This window comes from Lepisosteus oculatus, chromosome 2 (genome assembly GCF_040954835.1).
Source record: "Lepisosteus oculatus isolate fLepOcu1 chromosome 2, fLepOcu1.hap2, whole genome shotgun sequence".
In the NCBI taxonomy this organism is placed as follows: domain Eukaryota; kingdom Metazoa; phylum Chordata; class Actinopteri; order Semionotiformes; family Lepisosteidae; genus Lepisosteus; species Lepisosteus oculatus.
In genome coordinates this window covers 67,317,844-67,336,297 of record NC_090697.1, presented here as the reverse complement: position 1 = coordinate 67,336,297, position 18,454 = coordinate 67,317,844, and the positions used below count along the sequence as shown (strand labels likewise).

At 36.5% G+C, this 18,454-nt stretch overlaps 2 protein-coding genes across 2 annotated transcripts in view; one reads left to right on the top strand and one right to left on the bottom strand.

Moving 5' to 3' along the window:
- Positions 1-7,205, bottom strand: part of LOC102692252 (lysyl oxidase homolog 2B) — a 67,044-nt gene extending 59,839 nt beyond the window's left edge. Inside the window, exons 1-2 of the mRNA XM_006625566.3 lie at positions 7,105-7,205; positions 6,050-6,135 (exon numbers count right to left, since the gene is read on the bottom strand). The gene's annotated coding sequence lies outside the window, so the exon portion shown is untranslated. The remainder of the gene's footprint in view (positions 1-6,049; positions 6,136-7,104) is intronic.
- A 2,055-nt stretch (positions 7,206-9,260) lies between these two features.
- On the top strand, positions 9,261-10,391 carry drd7 (dopamine receptor D7). Its single transcript, XM_006625567.2, has one exon. It carries the CDS (start codon positions 9,276-9,278, stop codon positions 10,389-10,391), a length of 1,116 nt encoding a protein of 371 aa, XP_006625630.2. The 5' UTR covers positions 9,261-9,275.
- The last annotated feature ends 8,063 nt before the right edge of the window (positions 10,392-18,454 follow it).

Genomic DNA, 18,454 nt, shown 5'->3' with positions numbered 1-18,454 from the left:
AACCACCTTCTCCTGGTGGAAAAAGCAAAAGTCTGAAAAAGGCAACAAAACTAAAGAACAAGCCTAATTTCTTTAGTTAATCCTTCAAAAGCCAAGGGACCTGGAGCCAACTGCTTTCTCTGAATGCACCTTTGGTCTCTAAGATGTCATGAGTTCAAATCACTAGGGCTGAGTGCCTCTAGGAGCCTGTCACGGTCAGTTTAAAGTTGAGGAAGCAAAACCATACACTGTGGTTCTGTGGGAGAGCTGAGCAGCCTTTAACTGAAGCAGCTTGAGGAATTGACAGATGAGAGAGATGAACAGGCCATATGGAATGAGCCTTTATGCTGTAAGTGATGTGCCACAAAACTCCATGTGCCACAGGAAGAGTTTTCCTTGCTTATGCGGGTCTTATGTAAATCCTGAGACATGTGGTTATCATCCCAACAGGCTGTTACAATGATTTTTCATTGATTCAATGTCTTTGATTGATAAAGCTACCTCGAGGAAACAGCAGACCACTGGCTTACACATGAGACTTACTGTATATGACATTAGACTAAACACTTAGTTTGTCTAGACTGTGTCTAGGACACGTAGTCCTAGACACAGTACCCCTGTGTCTACTAATTTTGCTTCAGCTTAGTTCTTAATCATTAGCCAGCTGATATCAATTTCATATTTCAGGCCTATTTTTAAATATGCTTTCAGCTTCTATAAAGGAGAAAAGGATTTGTAATTGGTAACAGACTTGTATTAATGAGTGATTTCACAACTGCCCTCATTCAGTTGTATGGGGAATGTGTTTTATACGGTCATATATACACAAATACAGTACCTACAGTTCATTATGTGTGATCATCACAAACTAGTTACCTATTAGGAATCCTTGTCAGAAATATATGAATAAATCTTAGGAAGATGAAGAGAGACTGCACTGAGTTCTATATGCTGATATTAGAAATAATGCACTCTACCTAGGGTATTTTCACAATTGGAGTCCAGAATTTTGAAAAGCCAGAATACTGCAAAAACCAGCAGACACTGTGATCCTTAGGAACCAGGATTGAGAAGCACTGCAAGGTAAGATATTTCTGCAGTGAACCACAATGAAAAAGACCCTCATCACAACTGGTAACAGCTGAAATCATTAAAGAGCAATCACCTAGCAACAGAGGCATAAAACACAGCAACACAAAACCTTCAGCAAGCACAGACTCCCCCTGGTAAGAAGGGGAAACCAAAATCATTTAGTTGAGATTTATGACATCACACTATGCTACAGCCCATTTCTCCTCTGGATGGGAGTCCTAATTTTCCAAGCAACTTTCTCCTGACCCCAGAATTCTTCACTACTGCTCTGTGATCACTTAAGGAGAATGGGCTCTTGTTTGTGGGACAGTAATTATCTTCCCTCACAACCTTGAGAAGGACTGCTAATAGCTTGCTTCCCTACACCAAGATACAGGGAGAGCTGGCAGGAGTTCACAGGTCAGCTGGGTTTGGTATAGGAAAGCATCGCTATGCCAACCACACTTTAACCATTTATAACTCCAGCTGGGGCAGGAATTCCTTATCTCCCAGGAAAACAGGGTATGCAATCTGCTGAAACAACTTACTGCAGGTGCAAGAAGTGACAATTTCATTCTCAGATACACAATTACAACCAAGTCATTTTCAACTCCTAGCAAATAGACAGACTTAGCTCCATATGTTCTGTGCACAGACTATTTTAGCCAGCTTGACAGCTGAAACAACAGGAAATCACATGGAACACATACAAATAAGGCCAACTGGAGAACTGCAGTGACGTTATTAAATTAAAATTCCTTCACAATTATATTACAAAGAAATAACCTTTAACACTGACATCTGATCCTGAAAACCTCAATCTCTTTCCCCATTTATAAAGATGTGGACAAAAAAGAATATGGTGACAAAGGTTTCAGAGAAGATGTCTAGATTATGGAATCACTGTGTGTAAAATCAACTGGATTTTCCCCTTTCCAGAAGTTCAGTGTAAATATTTGTTCCGTGGAGAAATTATTTGGGGTAAAAATGTCATATTAACATCTCAAACAGCTTTTTGAGATATGGTCATTTAATGTTCTGTGGCATTTTTGTACCTACCTGGGCTTCCTGGAAAATTTCTGATCTACACATGCTAAAAGTATGACAATGGACTTTTGTATATGCCAACAGATTAATTGTCTTTGAGGTTTTTATTGAGAAATTTAAAATTTTCAGGTTTACATTTATACATTTGCCTTTTGTTTTTGTTTTTTTCTATTTTTCAGTATGACGTTCCACAGACTCTAATTTTTAAGCACAGAAACTTACAGCATTGGATCTTTGGTAGTTTAAGAGCTATGGGCAATTAGTTGATGTATGGGGTCATTCAAAGCACTGTTTATCACTTGCAGAAATTTTAAACGCTTTGGTTCTCCACACCTGGCTATCACAAATTAATTCTTGATAAAACAAAAGACTTTATCTGTGATTTCTATTTGATCTGTTATTTGTATTTATGCATTTACCACTGGAAAGTGACACAGATAACAAATAGCATTAAAACCCTGAGATGTCATAGAATGACCACTAAGAGAACAAGAAAGAAGGCATCAAGTCACATACAGTAATATAATCTACTGCTCTTGCTCTCATGTGTTTTGTACAGTAGGTAACTTTACCTCTAAGATGAAGAGGCTGCTTCGAGTAATTAAGTGTAAAAGACCTTAAGAAAAATATTATGCCTAAGAAAATCACTGGTTGATTGTTTACTTGACTACTCAGGACAACTTAAACACAGTAGAACTTCCAGGACATGAGATTGAGACCACTTGGGTCAGTTATCTGCTCTGTTACTATAGCAGCTATATTGCTCATTCATTCACAGTAGCTGTGTTTTCTCACTTTTGACCCACACCCACAAATCTACCATGACTCTTTCAGCACTTTGGGCCAATCAAACCCTTATGTAGATGATTGTTTATAAAAGGTGGCTTTGCCTTTCCAGAGCCTACTTCACTTCTGAAATGTTTTAACTGATCTCACGCACTATTAAAGACTGAATTTGTCATGCCCCAGCTTGAAAATGAACGTGCATAGCTTACAAGGAGCACCTGTCATTACATCACGAGCAAAAGGAAGACATTTAATATCATTCTTTTATGCTGCAGAAAAATAATTATTATATTATTGCTCATTAAGATCTAAGTACATGAGCAGCTGAAATAATAATAGCTTCATGGAGTGCAGGAATCTAAAACAATAGCTTACTATAGACTTTACACTTTATTAAAAATATTATCAATAACATAGCAGCAAACACCTATTAGAAACCCCCTGCAACCACGCAGAATAAAGAACGGTGTTAAGCTTCATGTGAATAGAATACATTTTGCTTGAATTGATTTGATCTTATTGTGCTGTTATTATTAAAACTTGCATTATGATATTTTACAAGTCCCGCCGTGCCCACTAGAACAAATTTGAGGAATAATACAACTCTCAATTACAGAGAGTTAAGCCCATTTAGTTAAACCCAATCTCAGAGACAGCTGGAAGGTCCCAATTAGCTTCTGTTATGCAGCAAATCAAAAATATGGAGGCCCAAGCCCACCTAACCCAGCAGAGCTCCACTGTCACTTCAAGAATGTCATTCCCAACAAGCTAAGATATTTGTTTATGCAGTTTAGCAAGAAATCTGAAAAGTATAGCCAAACATCTACACAAACTACACCTGAGTTATAGGACAAGCTGCTCCTTGAATCTCAGTCTTTACTGGTTTAACCCCAGCATTTTCTGTTCAAATATTTAATGTAATAGCATACTAACAGATTATACTGCTCCACTTGAGCATGGTTTCATATTGTACTGTGCATGCCTTTTGTCACGTATGGGTTCACATAATTAGTGCATGACAACGCTTTTGGCATTGCAGGGACATCGCCATCTCCTGGAAGCCAGCGTGTACTACACGTAATCGAAAAGAGCAAGTCCTCGCTTTTCCAGGGTGGTCTGGCTTTTTGTGTAGTCTGGTCCTAACGTGCTTGCCAGTTGAATTACTGACTGGGGTTCAATCCCATATCCAACCCGTCAACCCATCAAGCATTAGATTGTTGCCGGAGCTAAACAGAAGGCTTCCATTATTCAGCCAGTTGTGCAGTGCAGTGTGTTGGCATGCTGTGGTTGAGAGAAAAGCGGTGAAACGTGTACACGCTGATGTATCTCAGAGCTGAGCATCACCATCTCCTGGTAGCCTTTGTGCACTACGCCTCACAGAAAAGTGCAACTTCCTGCCTTGCCAGGCACTCCAGGGCTATCGGTGATGCAGGAACAAGCTTATTAGCTGAACCACCAACTTGATTCACTCCCCAATTCAGGCTCTGTCCCTCCAACATCATAATACTAATTAATACGCAAAAACGAAAGTGTTCATTGGACAAAAATCATTATCTGTGAAATGTCTGTTACTGTTTTATACAACTCATTAATCGGGTTTGAAAGTTAACCATTTGATTTAACTACTAAAATGCACGCAGCTAAACGAAACAAAATCATTAAAAATATGATATTGCTCTGGTGGGGATATCGGGAAAATTTGTGCTCGCATTTTTCCTTCTTGGAATAAAGAGACGTAATCTTTAATTACAGAGTTGTGGTTTAGCACTTAGCATTGCAAGCTAATGTGAGTGTCTGTTTGGGGGGGGGGGTCTTTAAATTCAGATTTTCCGTTGACAAGAGATGGGTGAACGATAAACGATCTAACAGATATTGATACGGTGCTGCAAATTGTTGCTCCTGACTTTTGTTTTATGTAGTGCCAGAAAAAAGTATTTTCTAAAAGTTTCCGTACCTTAGGTTGTTAGCGGTCGGGAGACAAGCTGATTATAGGTTTTCACTGCTAAATTTACAGCCAAGCAGTTCATCTTCCTATTACCTCCCTGCTGAACTTTCCGTACCAATTGCAAGTAGGCAATGCCTGAAACTCAGCACATTCACCTTCATTTTGTTGAATGGGAAAGCAGACTGTTGATCGGGGTTAACATAAAGTAGAAGAAAAATGCACAACACCGGCTACAATAAAAGGCCTGCATAATTTTTTAAAGGAGTATAAACTAACAATCTAACACAAACTTCAAATCTATAGTGTACCCACTGGTTTTCAAAAGGGTTATTCAGCAAAGGGCTCAAACCACGTAAACAGTGTAAGTCATTATCATAGTTTCTTTTTTCAGCGTAATTTCTTCATCGGTCCAAATTTCTCTGTTGACAAACAATGCTAATTAAAGGATCGTATCCAATAACTAATTGCAGAAAGTTATTTTTTAAATCTAGTAGGGTTCTGCTAATTCCCATAAGGGCAGCGAACGTAGACACTCCACACAAAGGACTGTATCGATGTAGGGGAACACACATGTGTCTTCAAATTAATAGAAAAAGTTAAAGACGTAATCCTTTTCTGATTTTGCGGAATTATCACAGAATAAATATTATGTGGTAAAATTCAGGTTCACTGGACCTAGATGTCTTTTTAGAATGTTATAGCCAAAAGATTAATTTAATTTCCTTACACCCCCCAATCAAATATTTTTCCAGGCACCCTTAATGAAGTCCTGTATGCAAGTGCACATCTCGGAATTCCTCACCGAATCCTAGATTGAAAACTAATTGGACTGTCCACGCTTCTAAAGAACAGGGCAGTACAGGAAATTAGGCAGTTATGATCTCTAGCGGACGCACCCTGTTGCAAGTCGAGATTAACTGTTCTTGCCCAATTGCAATAGCGGCCAAATTCGCGGATAATAATTTATCATTGACACGTTCTGTCACAGCAAAGTGGCTTTTAGTAACGTTAATGATTAAGAAATAATGACAATTATGCAAACTTGGCTCAAACAGTTATTGTTAAAAAGGCATTAATTTATGTTTCAATTTATGTTCCAACAGGCAATCGAGAACTTTAACTGTTTTGCTGTGATGCATTTCAAAGTACCTCCAGACCAATTAATAAGCAGAAAAAAACGTTTCATTTAAGACTATCCCACATCAAAGCATTAATACTTACTTTGACAACTGAAGGCGGATGCTTTCTTTCGAAAGTCTCTCCTTAAATTTCCTTTGTAGAATAAATTAAGGTTTAAGACAGTGTTCCTGTAAAAAAGATTGAAAACGCCTGATTACTACCTCTTTTTACTTTGTTCTGTAGAGGTTCCCTAACAACTTTCACCACCTCCAGCAAGAGAGCTGGGGTTTCTGAGCCAAAGGCACGCCTTTCAGAACGGCCCCTCCACGCCTACCTCACAACATTTCAACAATGACCTCATCCTTAACGCAAATCTTGCAATGCTAAATATTGCTGGGATTCTTATGTACACGTAACAGACCGTAGACAAAGACGTTTTAAATGAAGCAGTCTTTATATCGTACTATTAATCCTCATAGCTAGAGCATTTTTGCTAAACACACATATCACCTATAAATTGAGTCGAAGCTTAGACAAATCATGACGTATAATCTCAGTTTGCATATATTGGGGTAAACTTTTTGAAGATGTAAGTGGTGTTTACAAGGTCATTTCTACACAACACTGGAAGATTTCACAACTGTACTGTACTACCAATTCCTTCTACTATACTATTACTTAGTGTAGTTAATACTAAGAAAAATATTACCATGGCTGTCAGCAGAAGCCATTAAGTGCTACTAATTTTAACAAGAACTCCACTTTTTTAAAATATATGACCAACGTATAGACTTTGTGGGAGGACTCCTTTTAGAGGATCTTAGAATTGCATTAATCTGTAGTGAAACATTTACGCATATTTTGGAGGGTAGAGCGTATTCATAATCATTCCTGTTGCCTTTGTTCACAAAAAAAAATCACGTCACTTACGTTAAGAGATAGCATTACATTAAAAGCAGCTGTTTTTTGTTGGGGGTATATGAGTACAATTTTACAACAGAAAATTTTAAAAAGGTATGACCATTGATGGATGCAGCATAAAGAAGTTAGGTGTAATAAAATAAAATAATTTAACATTTTAAATTGAAACTATCGGGAAAGTTGTTTCATAACTTATCACTTAAAAAAGGTTCATATAATAAAAAATAATGGCATACCGTGTATCGCGACGTCAGAGGTGCAAGATTGTGTTGAAACAGACTGTACAATCTTTTCCATAAGACTTCCTGTTGCCTCTCTTTTTTCCTTCTAGACGTTGCTGAAAATCCAGAACACAGGATATAAATCTGTGGCAGTCCTAACCGCTAATAAGGTTACAATCAGGGTTACTTTCCTCTACAAGTTAATCTACTGCCCCCTTGTGCACCATAAAATATCACATCAATCTCTGCTAGAACGTCTCTATCCTTGATAGCGATTCACATTATCACACATACTAATTAACATATGTTACATACTAAAATGAAAGAAAGGTCATGAAACTAATTATGAGGAGATCTGGGTTCTATAATGCTACGTTTAAGAGGGACATTAAAGAATATGCCACATGTATTCTTTTAACATTCACTCAAGATTACAGTTAACAATTTAATTCTGAGATAATTGTACCTTAAGAAAGCGATGTTTGTTCCGATTGTGTATTCATGAGCCCCTGTGAATTTTATTTGTGAAGTAGGTGATAAAATGTAAATAGTTTTTAAATAAAAATTAAAATAAAGATAAATTATATAAAGTTAATTTTGAAGTCGAAACAATTTTATACATTCTAGTGATTCGTTTTTTAAAAATACGGTCAATTTTCAGTACCAAACATACTCTTAAAATTATTCATCCCACTTTAAGAAACGCGAATTAACATAACAACAAATATTTTAGAATGTATTTTAAACGGGAAAAAACAGAAGATTAAGAGACGTTTCAAAATTGCTAAACGAACACTTTCTCTGCACTGACACGAACAAGGAGAAGCGGGTTTGTGTTATGAATCAGTTAAAACGTTTTTATTAGCGCCTTTTAACTTGGAGCACCATCTAAAAAGTAAGTTTATAACAGTGGTAGAAAGTGTGCGGTATGGTACAACCTGAATATATAAAGTGTGCTATTTTGTAATATACAGTCTAAAGCTTTTTTGCAAGCCTCCCTGAAATACATGTTCCGTTTTGCAAACTAGTGCTCAAATCTATTTTAAGTATTAGCCTAGGTAGATCATAGCCTTTTAGCTCCTGCACACCTTGTTAAGTTGTACAAATAATTTGTTGTGCTAAAATATTGAGCATACAAGTATAATTCCTTTGTGCACAATAGATATTTCAAGCATTTTGTCAATCATAGACCTATGAGCTCAGGAAACCTTTCAGTTGCTATTACTTTTCCATCTTTTTCATCTGTCATGGATTTTTTCCAGTTCAGTGAGTAGTATTCCGATATTTAAGAAAGATTTCAAGCAGTGTTTTTGACTCTAGATACTCTGCTTGGAGTGTGGATTTAGTTTAGACCTTATTCAGAGATTTGTGTTAAGATGATTCCATAAATGTAATTTAAAAACAGATAAACTAAAAGGAATATAATGTTGTTTTCTCTGTGACACCTAGATCTATACCTGAAACATATATGTACAGTAGCACTTCCTAACCCCACTTATGTATTGCGTTATATGATGATAAAATGAAAGTTGTGATATTACAGGAAAAAGAGAATCTACACAAAAGGAAGGAATAGCACTTGATGTTGGGGGAAGAAATCTGAGTAGATAGGAACTGAGCACTGAGCTGAAAGCAACCAACCAGGGATAGACCTCATTCTTCCCCTCTCTCTCTCTGTGTCTTTGTTGCTCACAACTCTGCCTCCTCCCTTTCTTTCAAGTCGACAGTTCATTAGCTTAGCTGCACTCATTCTTTCTTCATAGCTTTGCACAGGGATGCATACAGTGAGGCTGAAATGGGAAAGCAAATAAACAGCCTCCAGATCTAACACTCTAAAAGGACTTTAAAGACAGAAAGCACAGATACAACATGGACAACTCCAAAGATTTGCTCTGAAGCCAATCCTGGGGCGATCCAGAGGCCAGAGGTCCTCACTTGAACAAGAGAAGACAAGGTGAAGCATGACTAATGATACCTGGCTTCAAGACGGTACTGGCAGCAAGATTCAAGGGCTCCTGGCTCGATCCCTCACTGCCTGCCTGCTTTTGCTCTTTGTCATCAGTACGCTTCTGGGGAATGCTTTGGTGTGTGCAGCTGTGGTGAAATTCCGCCACCTCCGCTCCAAAGTCACGTATATCTTCGTAGTCTCGCTGGCTGTTTCCGATCTTTTTGTGGCTACCCTGGTTATGCCCTGGAGGGCAGTGGCAGAGGTGGCTGGGTTCTGGCCATTTGGCAGCTTCTGTAGTGTTTGGGTGGCCTTTGATATCATGTGCTCCACGGCTTCCATCCTTAACCTGTGCATCATCAGCGTGGACCGCTATTGGGCGATCGCCAACCCTTTCCGTTATGAGCGCAAAATGACACGTCGGGCGGCATTAGTCATGATTGGAGTGGCTTGGACTCTCTCTGTCCTCATTTCCTTTATCCCAGTGCAGCTGAGCTGGCACAAAGCTAATGGTACCTCTCCTCCACCAAGCTCTGCTAAGCTTTCTGAGACCTGTGACTCCAGCCTGAACCGTACCTATGCCATCACCTCCTCCCTGATCAGCTTCTACATTCCTGTGATCATCATGGTTGTCACTTACACCCGAATCTACCGCATAGCTCAAAGGCAGATCCGCCGCATTTCCATTCAAGAGAGAGCGGCTGAGCATGCTCAGAACTGCCATGGAAATCGAGGTCTACCCGAGGGTGGCCTGAAGAACTCTTTCAAGAAGGAAACCAAGGTCCTCAAGACTCTTTCCATCATCATGGGTGTCTTTGTTTGCTGCTGGCTGCCATTTTTCATCCTCAACTGTATGGTCCCTTTCTGTAACCCAAGCATCCACCACCGAGGTCAGCTGCCCTGTGTGAGTGAGACCACTTTTGATGTCTTTGTCTGGTTTGGTTGGGCCAACTCTACTCTCAACCCTGTAGTCTATGCCTTCAATGCTGATTTCCGCCGGGCCTTTGCATCACTACTGGGCTGTGGAAGACTGTGTCCTAGTAATGCAGTCGAGACAGTGGATTTTAGCAATGAACTAGTGTCTTACCACCATGATACCACCAACCATCAGGAGATTCAGCCACTCAGCTATCCCTATCTCCTTCCCCATGTTGTTAGGCCACCCAGCGAGAAGGAGCTGTCCTTTGATGACATGTCCCAATTCTCTCAAACAACTCGCAGGGACAGGGATCAGGCAGGAAGTCACCCTGTTATGGTCCATGCTGATGGAGATACTGATGTGTCACTGGACAAGATCACTCCCTTTACACCTGGAGATCAGCCATTTAACTTGGTTCTGTTTAAACAGAGTCTATGATCCACACCCAGAGAGAGGGTTCTGGTGCAGGTACGGGATATTGTAAAAAGAGCTATCCTTTGTACACGGTCATGTAGAAAATGCTTGAGTGCAGACTGTGCTACTTTTGGTAGGTTTGCAGAATGCTGAAAATTCTGTACAGATGGTGGACTTCACATGTTTTTTTCATTAACATTGTTTGGACTACTGGCTTAATTTATTTTAGGATTAGTGGCCTCATCTTTGACTTCAATGTGATCATTTATAAGCAAAATATGTAGTAGATGGTGCTTTCATTGTCAGTTGCCTATCCAAAATTTTTAAAAGGACTGAGGCATCCTCAAACAAATAGTTCTTAATGTGGAGAGAATTTAAAGTTATTAGATCATGCTTGTGTTAACCTGTATTAAATAGCTTCAGTCTCGATTTTACAAATAGCTTAGTTGGTGCTGGAAGACTACAGATAAACAGCACATTGATTGTGCATCTACAAATGAACTCTGCAAATGAATTCTGCAAACTCAGCTTACATAGTTCTTACTGATGAACAATGCCTGGGTTTACGTTTTCTTTGTTCTCAGTTGTCTTGCACTTTTCAAGCTTTTAACAACGTCAGTTACATATTATTATTCTTCATGTGTGATGGTGATACACAGGTAGTGTACTTATTTTTACTTTGAATTCAGCTCTATCATCCATATGTTTATTTTATTCATACATTCTGAATTGAACAGTTGGTTTGCTGTGCCATTTTTTAAAGTGGTTTCAACAAGGAAGTAGTTGTTTTTTTAACATGACGGGTTTTAAGTTTTTATTGTGGATCTACATGAAAAAGATAGTAAGGACCTGGGAATGAAGAGTAAAACAAGGTAAAAAAGACTCATAGATGAACATATGCAGGTACCGATGGTGTTTAATTTAATAAAACAATTTATTTTGGAAGATGTTTTTTAGTACTCAGCATGCAGGTTTTCTTAATTTTATAATTGTGTAACATGGATGATATTTTATGGTTCATCTGAAGTCATTCAATCCTTTTTATTTTGGCATTGCAATCTCATCTGCACATTTGAGGTTTTTCTTTTGATGTGATTTGTATTAGTGTGAAGACCTTCAATATAAGAGGTGTGTCATATTATTACTGCAATATTACTATTACTTTGTTCTATTACTGTATTTGAAATTTATCTTTATCATGTGGTGTTTGTTCACGTTATTAATTTTGCTTTAGTCTTTCTAAAGATAATACACATCTTCTCAAGAATGATTAAATATAGTGTTATTGACTAGTAATATTACAGTACTCTGCTTTTTTATATTCTACTGAGATATTGAAAATGAAAGTTTTAAAATAGAATTGAAGGAAGATTTTTGTTATCACCTTTTTTAATATAAGAAGCAATGTCTCAGTTTTAATTTTTAAGAACAATAAGCTGTATTCAAATCAGCTGTAGAAATTCAACTGGTTTAGCTGTAGAAAAACTATAAGTCATCTGAACTAAGACTTTGTTTGGTTCACCAGTTAATGATGGTTTTGAATAACCAAGGTCCAATAATCATGTCCACTGATGCTGAATAAGCTCTCGCTGGTTAATGTTTCCTATTATGTTTCAGAGAATTGATTCAAGCCAGCAAGAAACAAAACTTCTCGAAAACGTGTCACAAGTCAACCCTGAAATATGTCCTCAAATCTAAGTGTTTAATTTTAAATAAACCAAGTCACACATCAGTTTCCTCTTTAAACCAGCAAAATAGCCCATACTTGCTTTTATTCGTTTAATTTGAAATAATCTGGTAACTGATATCTTACTTGCTCCCCTTTGTTTACTTTTAGGAAAAATCATTAAAAGACATCTGAAAGCATCCATCTAAACATTTTCTAACTACTTCATCCAATTCGGAGTCAGAAGGAAGCCAGAGCCTTTTGTTCCCACTACACTTGCTCCAAACTCAGAAGTCTTGACAAAATTTGCATGATATGTGTTTTGTGACTTTGCGATGCATCAGGTACTCAAAATGTTGTGCAAATAATTATTGGATCCCCAGTAAAACAGTCAACAAGCCCAACAACAGATCTAGCAAAACCACATCTATGACTAGGGTTAGTAGCAGATTCAGTAACCCTCTAATTTTCTAATATACTCCAAAACATAGCCCTAGTTTGACTATATAGCCTAGTTTAACTCACTTAATAGCCAAAAGCTGTGCAAGATAAGATCTTAAGAAAGCAGATAAATTAGGTCATGTGATCAGTCAATATAATCATATTAGCAGGTCATGTTCCTAAATTCCAATGAAATATTATCATTTTACGACCCTTCAGAGATTAGATCCTACAGTATATAAAGAAAATGCATTTTCAGTATTTACAAAGTAACTAAACCATTTATTTCAGTGTACAGTACTTCAGTGTACTTTTCAACACTGCAGGAGAACATATATTTCTTTATGTTCTTCTTAGCGACTTTTAGAAACAACTGGGCATCAGCTATTCTTTTTTCTTAATTTTTGACAAATCTGTGCAGAAGAGTGCATTTCAGAGTGAAAATTTAGCAAGAATTAAATGCAATTAATGTGTTGTGACTGTTCTAAATCCAGTCATTTTCAGTGACTTCCACTCAAGTTGTCTGCTGGGAGCAAGCATGAAAACCTGATTCAAATCAACTATTTAAGTCAACATATATTATTACTAACAACAATATATATTAGCAATAATACAATACAATATAACTGTAAAGCACCAATATACAGTAAAAAAACAGGAGAATTGTATATAACATCTTTTGTTTGACATTTTCAAATAAATTAGAATATTAGAGTATTATGCAAAATGCATATCAAGTATAGATGTAAAACTGCATGGTTAGGTTCTGACTGAATTGAAAAGCTGGATACGGAAGGGATGTGTGGGTGTATTGGGAAACACTGTTCTTAACCCATCATCCTGTGGAATTTATAAATACTAATAAATGGGTGAAATTGTGCTTTGTTAGGGGAACTAACTAACAGGTCACTATGTTGGTATAGTCAGAAATAATTGGAATTGGAACTTGTCCACTGAAGAGCAGGTGAGAAATGGAATGGGCTTTCAAATAGGTATGAGGGATTTATATTTAGATTAATCACAATATGATCAATTTATAAACCAGGATTATATTGATTGTCAGATACATTTTCACTATTTGATGAGAAAGTTAACATTAATTACACTACTACTCCTAGAAAATGTCTTAGACAGTGGGAAAATATACTGTAGCTCAACATACTGTACAGTAATATCCTGTTAAGAAATAGAAGCTGCTCATGAGACATACAGTAGATAAAGACAGTCTCTATTACTGCATCAACTTCACAAGAAAATATAATGGGGGATATGATTAATACATTACTGAGATTTTTTTATGAGTTCCCTGCATGAAACTATTACCTCTTTTAACACATAGTGCGTTCCCTTCAGACATGGAAAGTTTACTGAGGCTTACTTAAAGCTAATTTGAAACTCAGTCATGCACGAATTCAAGCTTGGCCGCTCAAAAACTTTAAAACAGGAGGACCCTGTAAACCCATGACATGTTCTTCAACTAAGACAGTTTACTGCACACATTTACAGGACTGGGTTGTTTCACTAATTGAGTTATTTTCATGACCTTCTTATCCTCTGTCTTTTGGTTGACATGTAAAACGTCCCTGTTGTAAATGGCTCTGAAGCAGCAGTCATTGGTGCATGTATCACCCCTAATTAACTCAATTAATGACTTTGAATAAACACTCTGTGGGATGAATAATGATTTGTTTGGGAGATCTCGGTTTTTGATTTGATTATTTTGGGGAAACATTTTCGTCAGGGGAGTTAAGGGGAAGGATTCAGAATCTACCAAGCCAGTAAACAGACTTATCTGTTATCCCAATCTGAACTGTCTGCCCCAGAGTCTCAGTTCATTAAAACACAACAGGGATCATTGACTGAAAGCTTCTGTCCCAATTTGCATTGAAATTCATCTTCAGTAAACCCTTTTACCGACAGGCACATGCTGTGACTGTGAGCTCAAGCTGTGCTCAACGTATTTGGTCAATTACAATTAGATGTTCAAGATTAGCAATTCACAATGCACCAGAAGATCATGCAACAGTACTTTAGTAAAAGAATAGTTGAACAGGGCTTGTTTCTGTCATCTCTAATGAACCTCATTGTTATTCTACATCAGTGTTATGAACTGCAAAAAAGAAGCGTATCTTTTGCATTAATAGGATTATTAATGGATTAATAATGCTGTACTTCATTTCAACTTCAGGCCTATATGAATTAAAAGAGTACTGATGTTTGTGATACAAACCAGGTAATCAGACATCAGAAAGCAATGTATCATGTGCAGTAACTATATCAAAAATAAATCAATTTCCATCAAAAACACATTTGATGCAAAATATATCTTCATTCATTGTAACTGAATTGTTGTAATAACTTTTTAGGAATTAACATGGGAGAAGAAGACTAAATTCCAACAAGAAAAAAACAAGGCAATCTCTCCAAATGGAAGGAGGAAGAGACAATATGGTGAAATATTGTACATTTGTAAATGAAGCTACTTTTACAGTAACTGGGATAGAGCATTATATTATAGCTGTTGGAAGAAGAGAGGAATTCAATCTTAGGACATCTGTAAGTGTGCTCTTCAATTTCTCAAGTTGGAAAATGTGTTTATGATCTCAGATGATCCTGGCAAACACATAGAACCATACTAGACTTGACACAGAGTAGAGACCTGAGAGTTATGTCTCTTCTCCTAGATCATTTTGTCAAAACAGCACAGCAAACTGCAACAACACTCTTTGGAAGCTGAATAACTATTTTAATTCTGTTTTGAAACAACTTTCATGAAACTGGAATCCACACTTTATGGCTTGCTAAATATCCAATTTACATCTTATTCTCAGACTAGCTCAGTTTTTACTGGAAAAAGATTAAATTATCTTTTCTATGTTGAATTAATCTGTTTGAGATTATCTGGGACACCATTAACTACAGTAAGTTTCCAATTAAATATAATAAAAAACTGGAAGCCTTGAGGGCAATTCTAAATGTTAGAAGATTTTAAGTGGGAATTCATCGGAGCAGGGATTACCATTGTCAAAGAAAAAGAAATGAATTCTTCATCAGTCAAAGTGGAATCCTTACAAGTCCATACCAGTACCAATACAATCATCAGGACAACAGGCGTTCAGACTTCAAGGTTGTGATCTCATTAAAATTAAACTGGTGAATGGAATAACTTGTAAGTAACTGGGTTTTAGTAGTATTACAGATTTATGGATCACTTACTGAAACTTTAAATGTGTTTGGCTAGAGAGAAAAAAAGTTTGAAAACAATAAGCACACTTACTGTAGTTTTCTTGAACTGCAGGTACATAGAAGATAAAAAAAGCTGTTTTTGCTGGTAAAGATATGTATGCAATGTTGTTATGATCAATACTACTAAAGTAATGTGCTGGGAAACACTCATAGAGCAAATGAAAACCACGCATGAAGGATTCATGGGGGAAAGAGCAAGACGTGCATAAATAATTCCCCCCATAAATACTGTATGTAAGAACTACAATTTATGTGAAAACCATTTATTATACATTGAGAGTACAAAATTATTACAGGATGTCTACGTACTAGTGGGTCCCCCTGAGAACCTAATGAATTGCTGTGCATCAGACAGCTATATACAGCCTACCTTGGAAATAAAATAGTACAGAAAATGTAAAGGTTTCTTACAAAGGTAGCAACAGCAGAAAGCTCAGCAGAAAGCTTTTTGTCTCCCACTGAACTCCGGATGGAAATCTCAACTCACAGTGAGGGATAGCTCAGTATAATTGAATTTCCTATGCTTCTTTACTTAAGCCCTCTGGTTATCCAGAAAAGATTGCTTAAATTATTAAAAAATGAAAAAATACAATATTCATGGTTAATTTGAAATGTCATATTGTCACATTCATGTTAAAAAAGGAGCATGAATAACCAAACAGAACCTGTTATTTATATATGAAAGACTAGACAGGAGTTAACATTTATTGTACATACAGTATACAGTATCATAGGAGAAATTCTGACAGGATTGGTTTTTGCTGCTTGTTCAAAATCTATATCCAGGTAGCCAGAAATCTGAAATCTCGATTTGATTTATACAAGTTTGGCACTTAGACTTTAGGAAGACACAAAAAATGCAGTAAATGACAGGATAGAAATCTATGTGAATACATTTATATACTTTATATTTACGTGACACTTGAGCAAACATTTCAAACATCAATAAGTAATAAATTATTTCTCAAACTGAAAACCTTTTTGATCAATCTTTACAGCACACAATAGCACAACAAAAACCCTTACTCTCTGAGAGAGAGGTCTCCTAACTGCTCGCATCCATCTTTGTAAATGGATAAAAAGTTACAATACTTATGAATGTGGATCAGCAAGGTTTTCTTATATATAATAATTAGTATATTGTAAACGTGATGTTCATGTTAGAACCATTTTGTCATGGTTGATGGCCCCTTTGGCAATGCTGCGGAGGTGTCCAAAGCTATGAGAATTCAAAACATCCTCTTTCAAGTTTTACTTCAAAATGAAGCATTGAGAAGTACTGCTGGTGATCAGGGAGCACAACTGAGGTCTGTTCTTGACATAAATCACAGAGAAGGGACTTCAAAGAAAATTAAAGTAAAATATTGATTTTTTTAAAACACTCTCATGAAATCCACTCGGGAAAGCAATGAAGTATTCTCTGTGCACTCCAACTCTTTGACAGAATTTCTCATTGTCTCGTGTATGTAGTCTTTCTTGCTCTGCCTCAAGCTATTTGATATGATGCCATTAATCTCTCTGGAGCTGTGCTCTTTTATCCTATAGCACCCTATAGCTCAGCCATCACCATTAATGGGGAATCTTCCAGTGATCTTACTTCAGGGAATGGTTTATGTCACTCCTTCCTCTGGTTTGAATTAGGCTAAAAACGTATGCCAAATGCAGACATTATTCTTCAATTTAGTTAAAAACTATTAAAAGAAAAACAAGAAATGCATGAAAGCTAATTTTCATACTGACATTCATTAATGCAGGGATAAATCCTTTCCACTGTCCTCTTCAGCATTCTATTTTTGTCTCAAAGATCTCAATTTTCATTCTGATGCTGAAAACCGTGCAAGACTGCATGAATGAGAAAAAACATAAAAACATCAGAATTATATATTAATGTTGGTGGCTAAAATCACTATTCCATACATAGTTAATAACCCAAATGTGGCTGTTATCCAGTGACATTTCTTCTGGGTGTAAAGAAGTCCTAGGTATGCAGTAATCTTACTATAATCATAGGTTTTTACATTGATATTTATTTATGTACAGTAACATCTTTATCTGTATTATTATAATATTCATATTTTCAACATATTGCTTCAATGGGGAATAAATGTCCCTATGAAAATGAAAATAATTTTTAAATTATTAATTGCACTGTCTCCCAAAAATGAAATAAAATGTTTCATGATTAATCAATAAAATGCACAGCTGGAAAGCAATGAATTCACTTTTAGCTGCAGTTTCATAAATTATCTAGCAGATGACAGAGTGTGATACTGTATATAATTTTGCTTGTTGGAGGCTGTCACTGTAAAACCTTAAAGGGATAATGCAATGAATTACTGGACATGGGGCAAACAGAGGACTGAGCAATGTTTTTTCATCTAAACATTAAACAGGTTCCCTATTGTGTCTTTTCACAAAAGATTTTTAAATAATTTAGACAAAAACAATAAAGAAGACAAGGTATAATTTTAAGATAAACTGAGATCCTAAAAAGATTTTAGGATATACTGTGATGTAAACGTAACAGAAATATAATGTTGATAGTATTATGTCCTGACAATCAGTTTTGAACTAACCTAAAACTGAGATGTAATTGTATCTGTCCTTCCATGTACTTTTCTCAATTAGTTTATATTATTTTACCATACAGTATAAAACCTACTGATACAGCTCACATAGCATTTCTACAATTAATCTTTTTGTTTTTTATTAAGAACAACCAAAAAGGAACTTT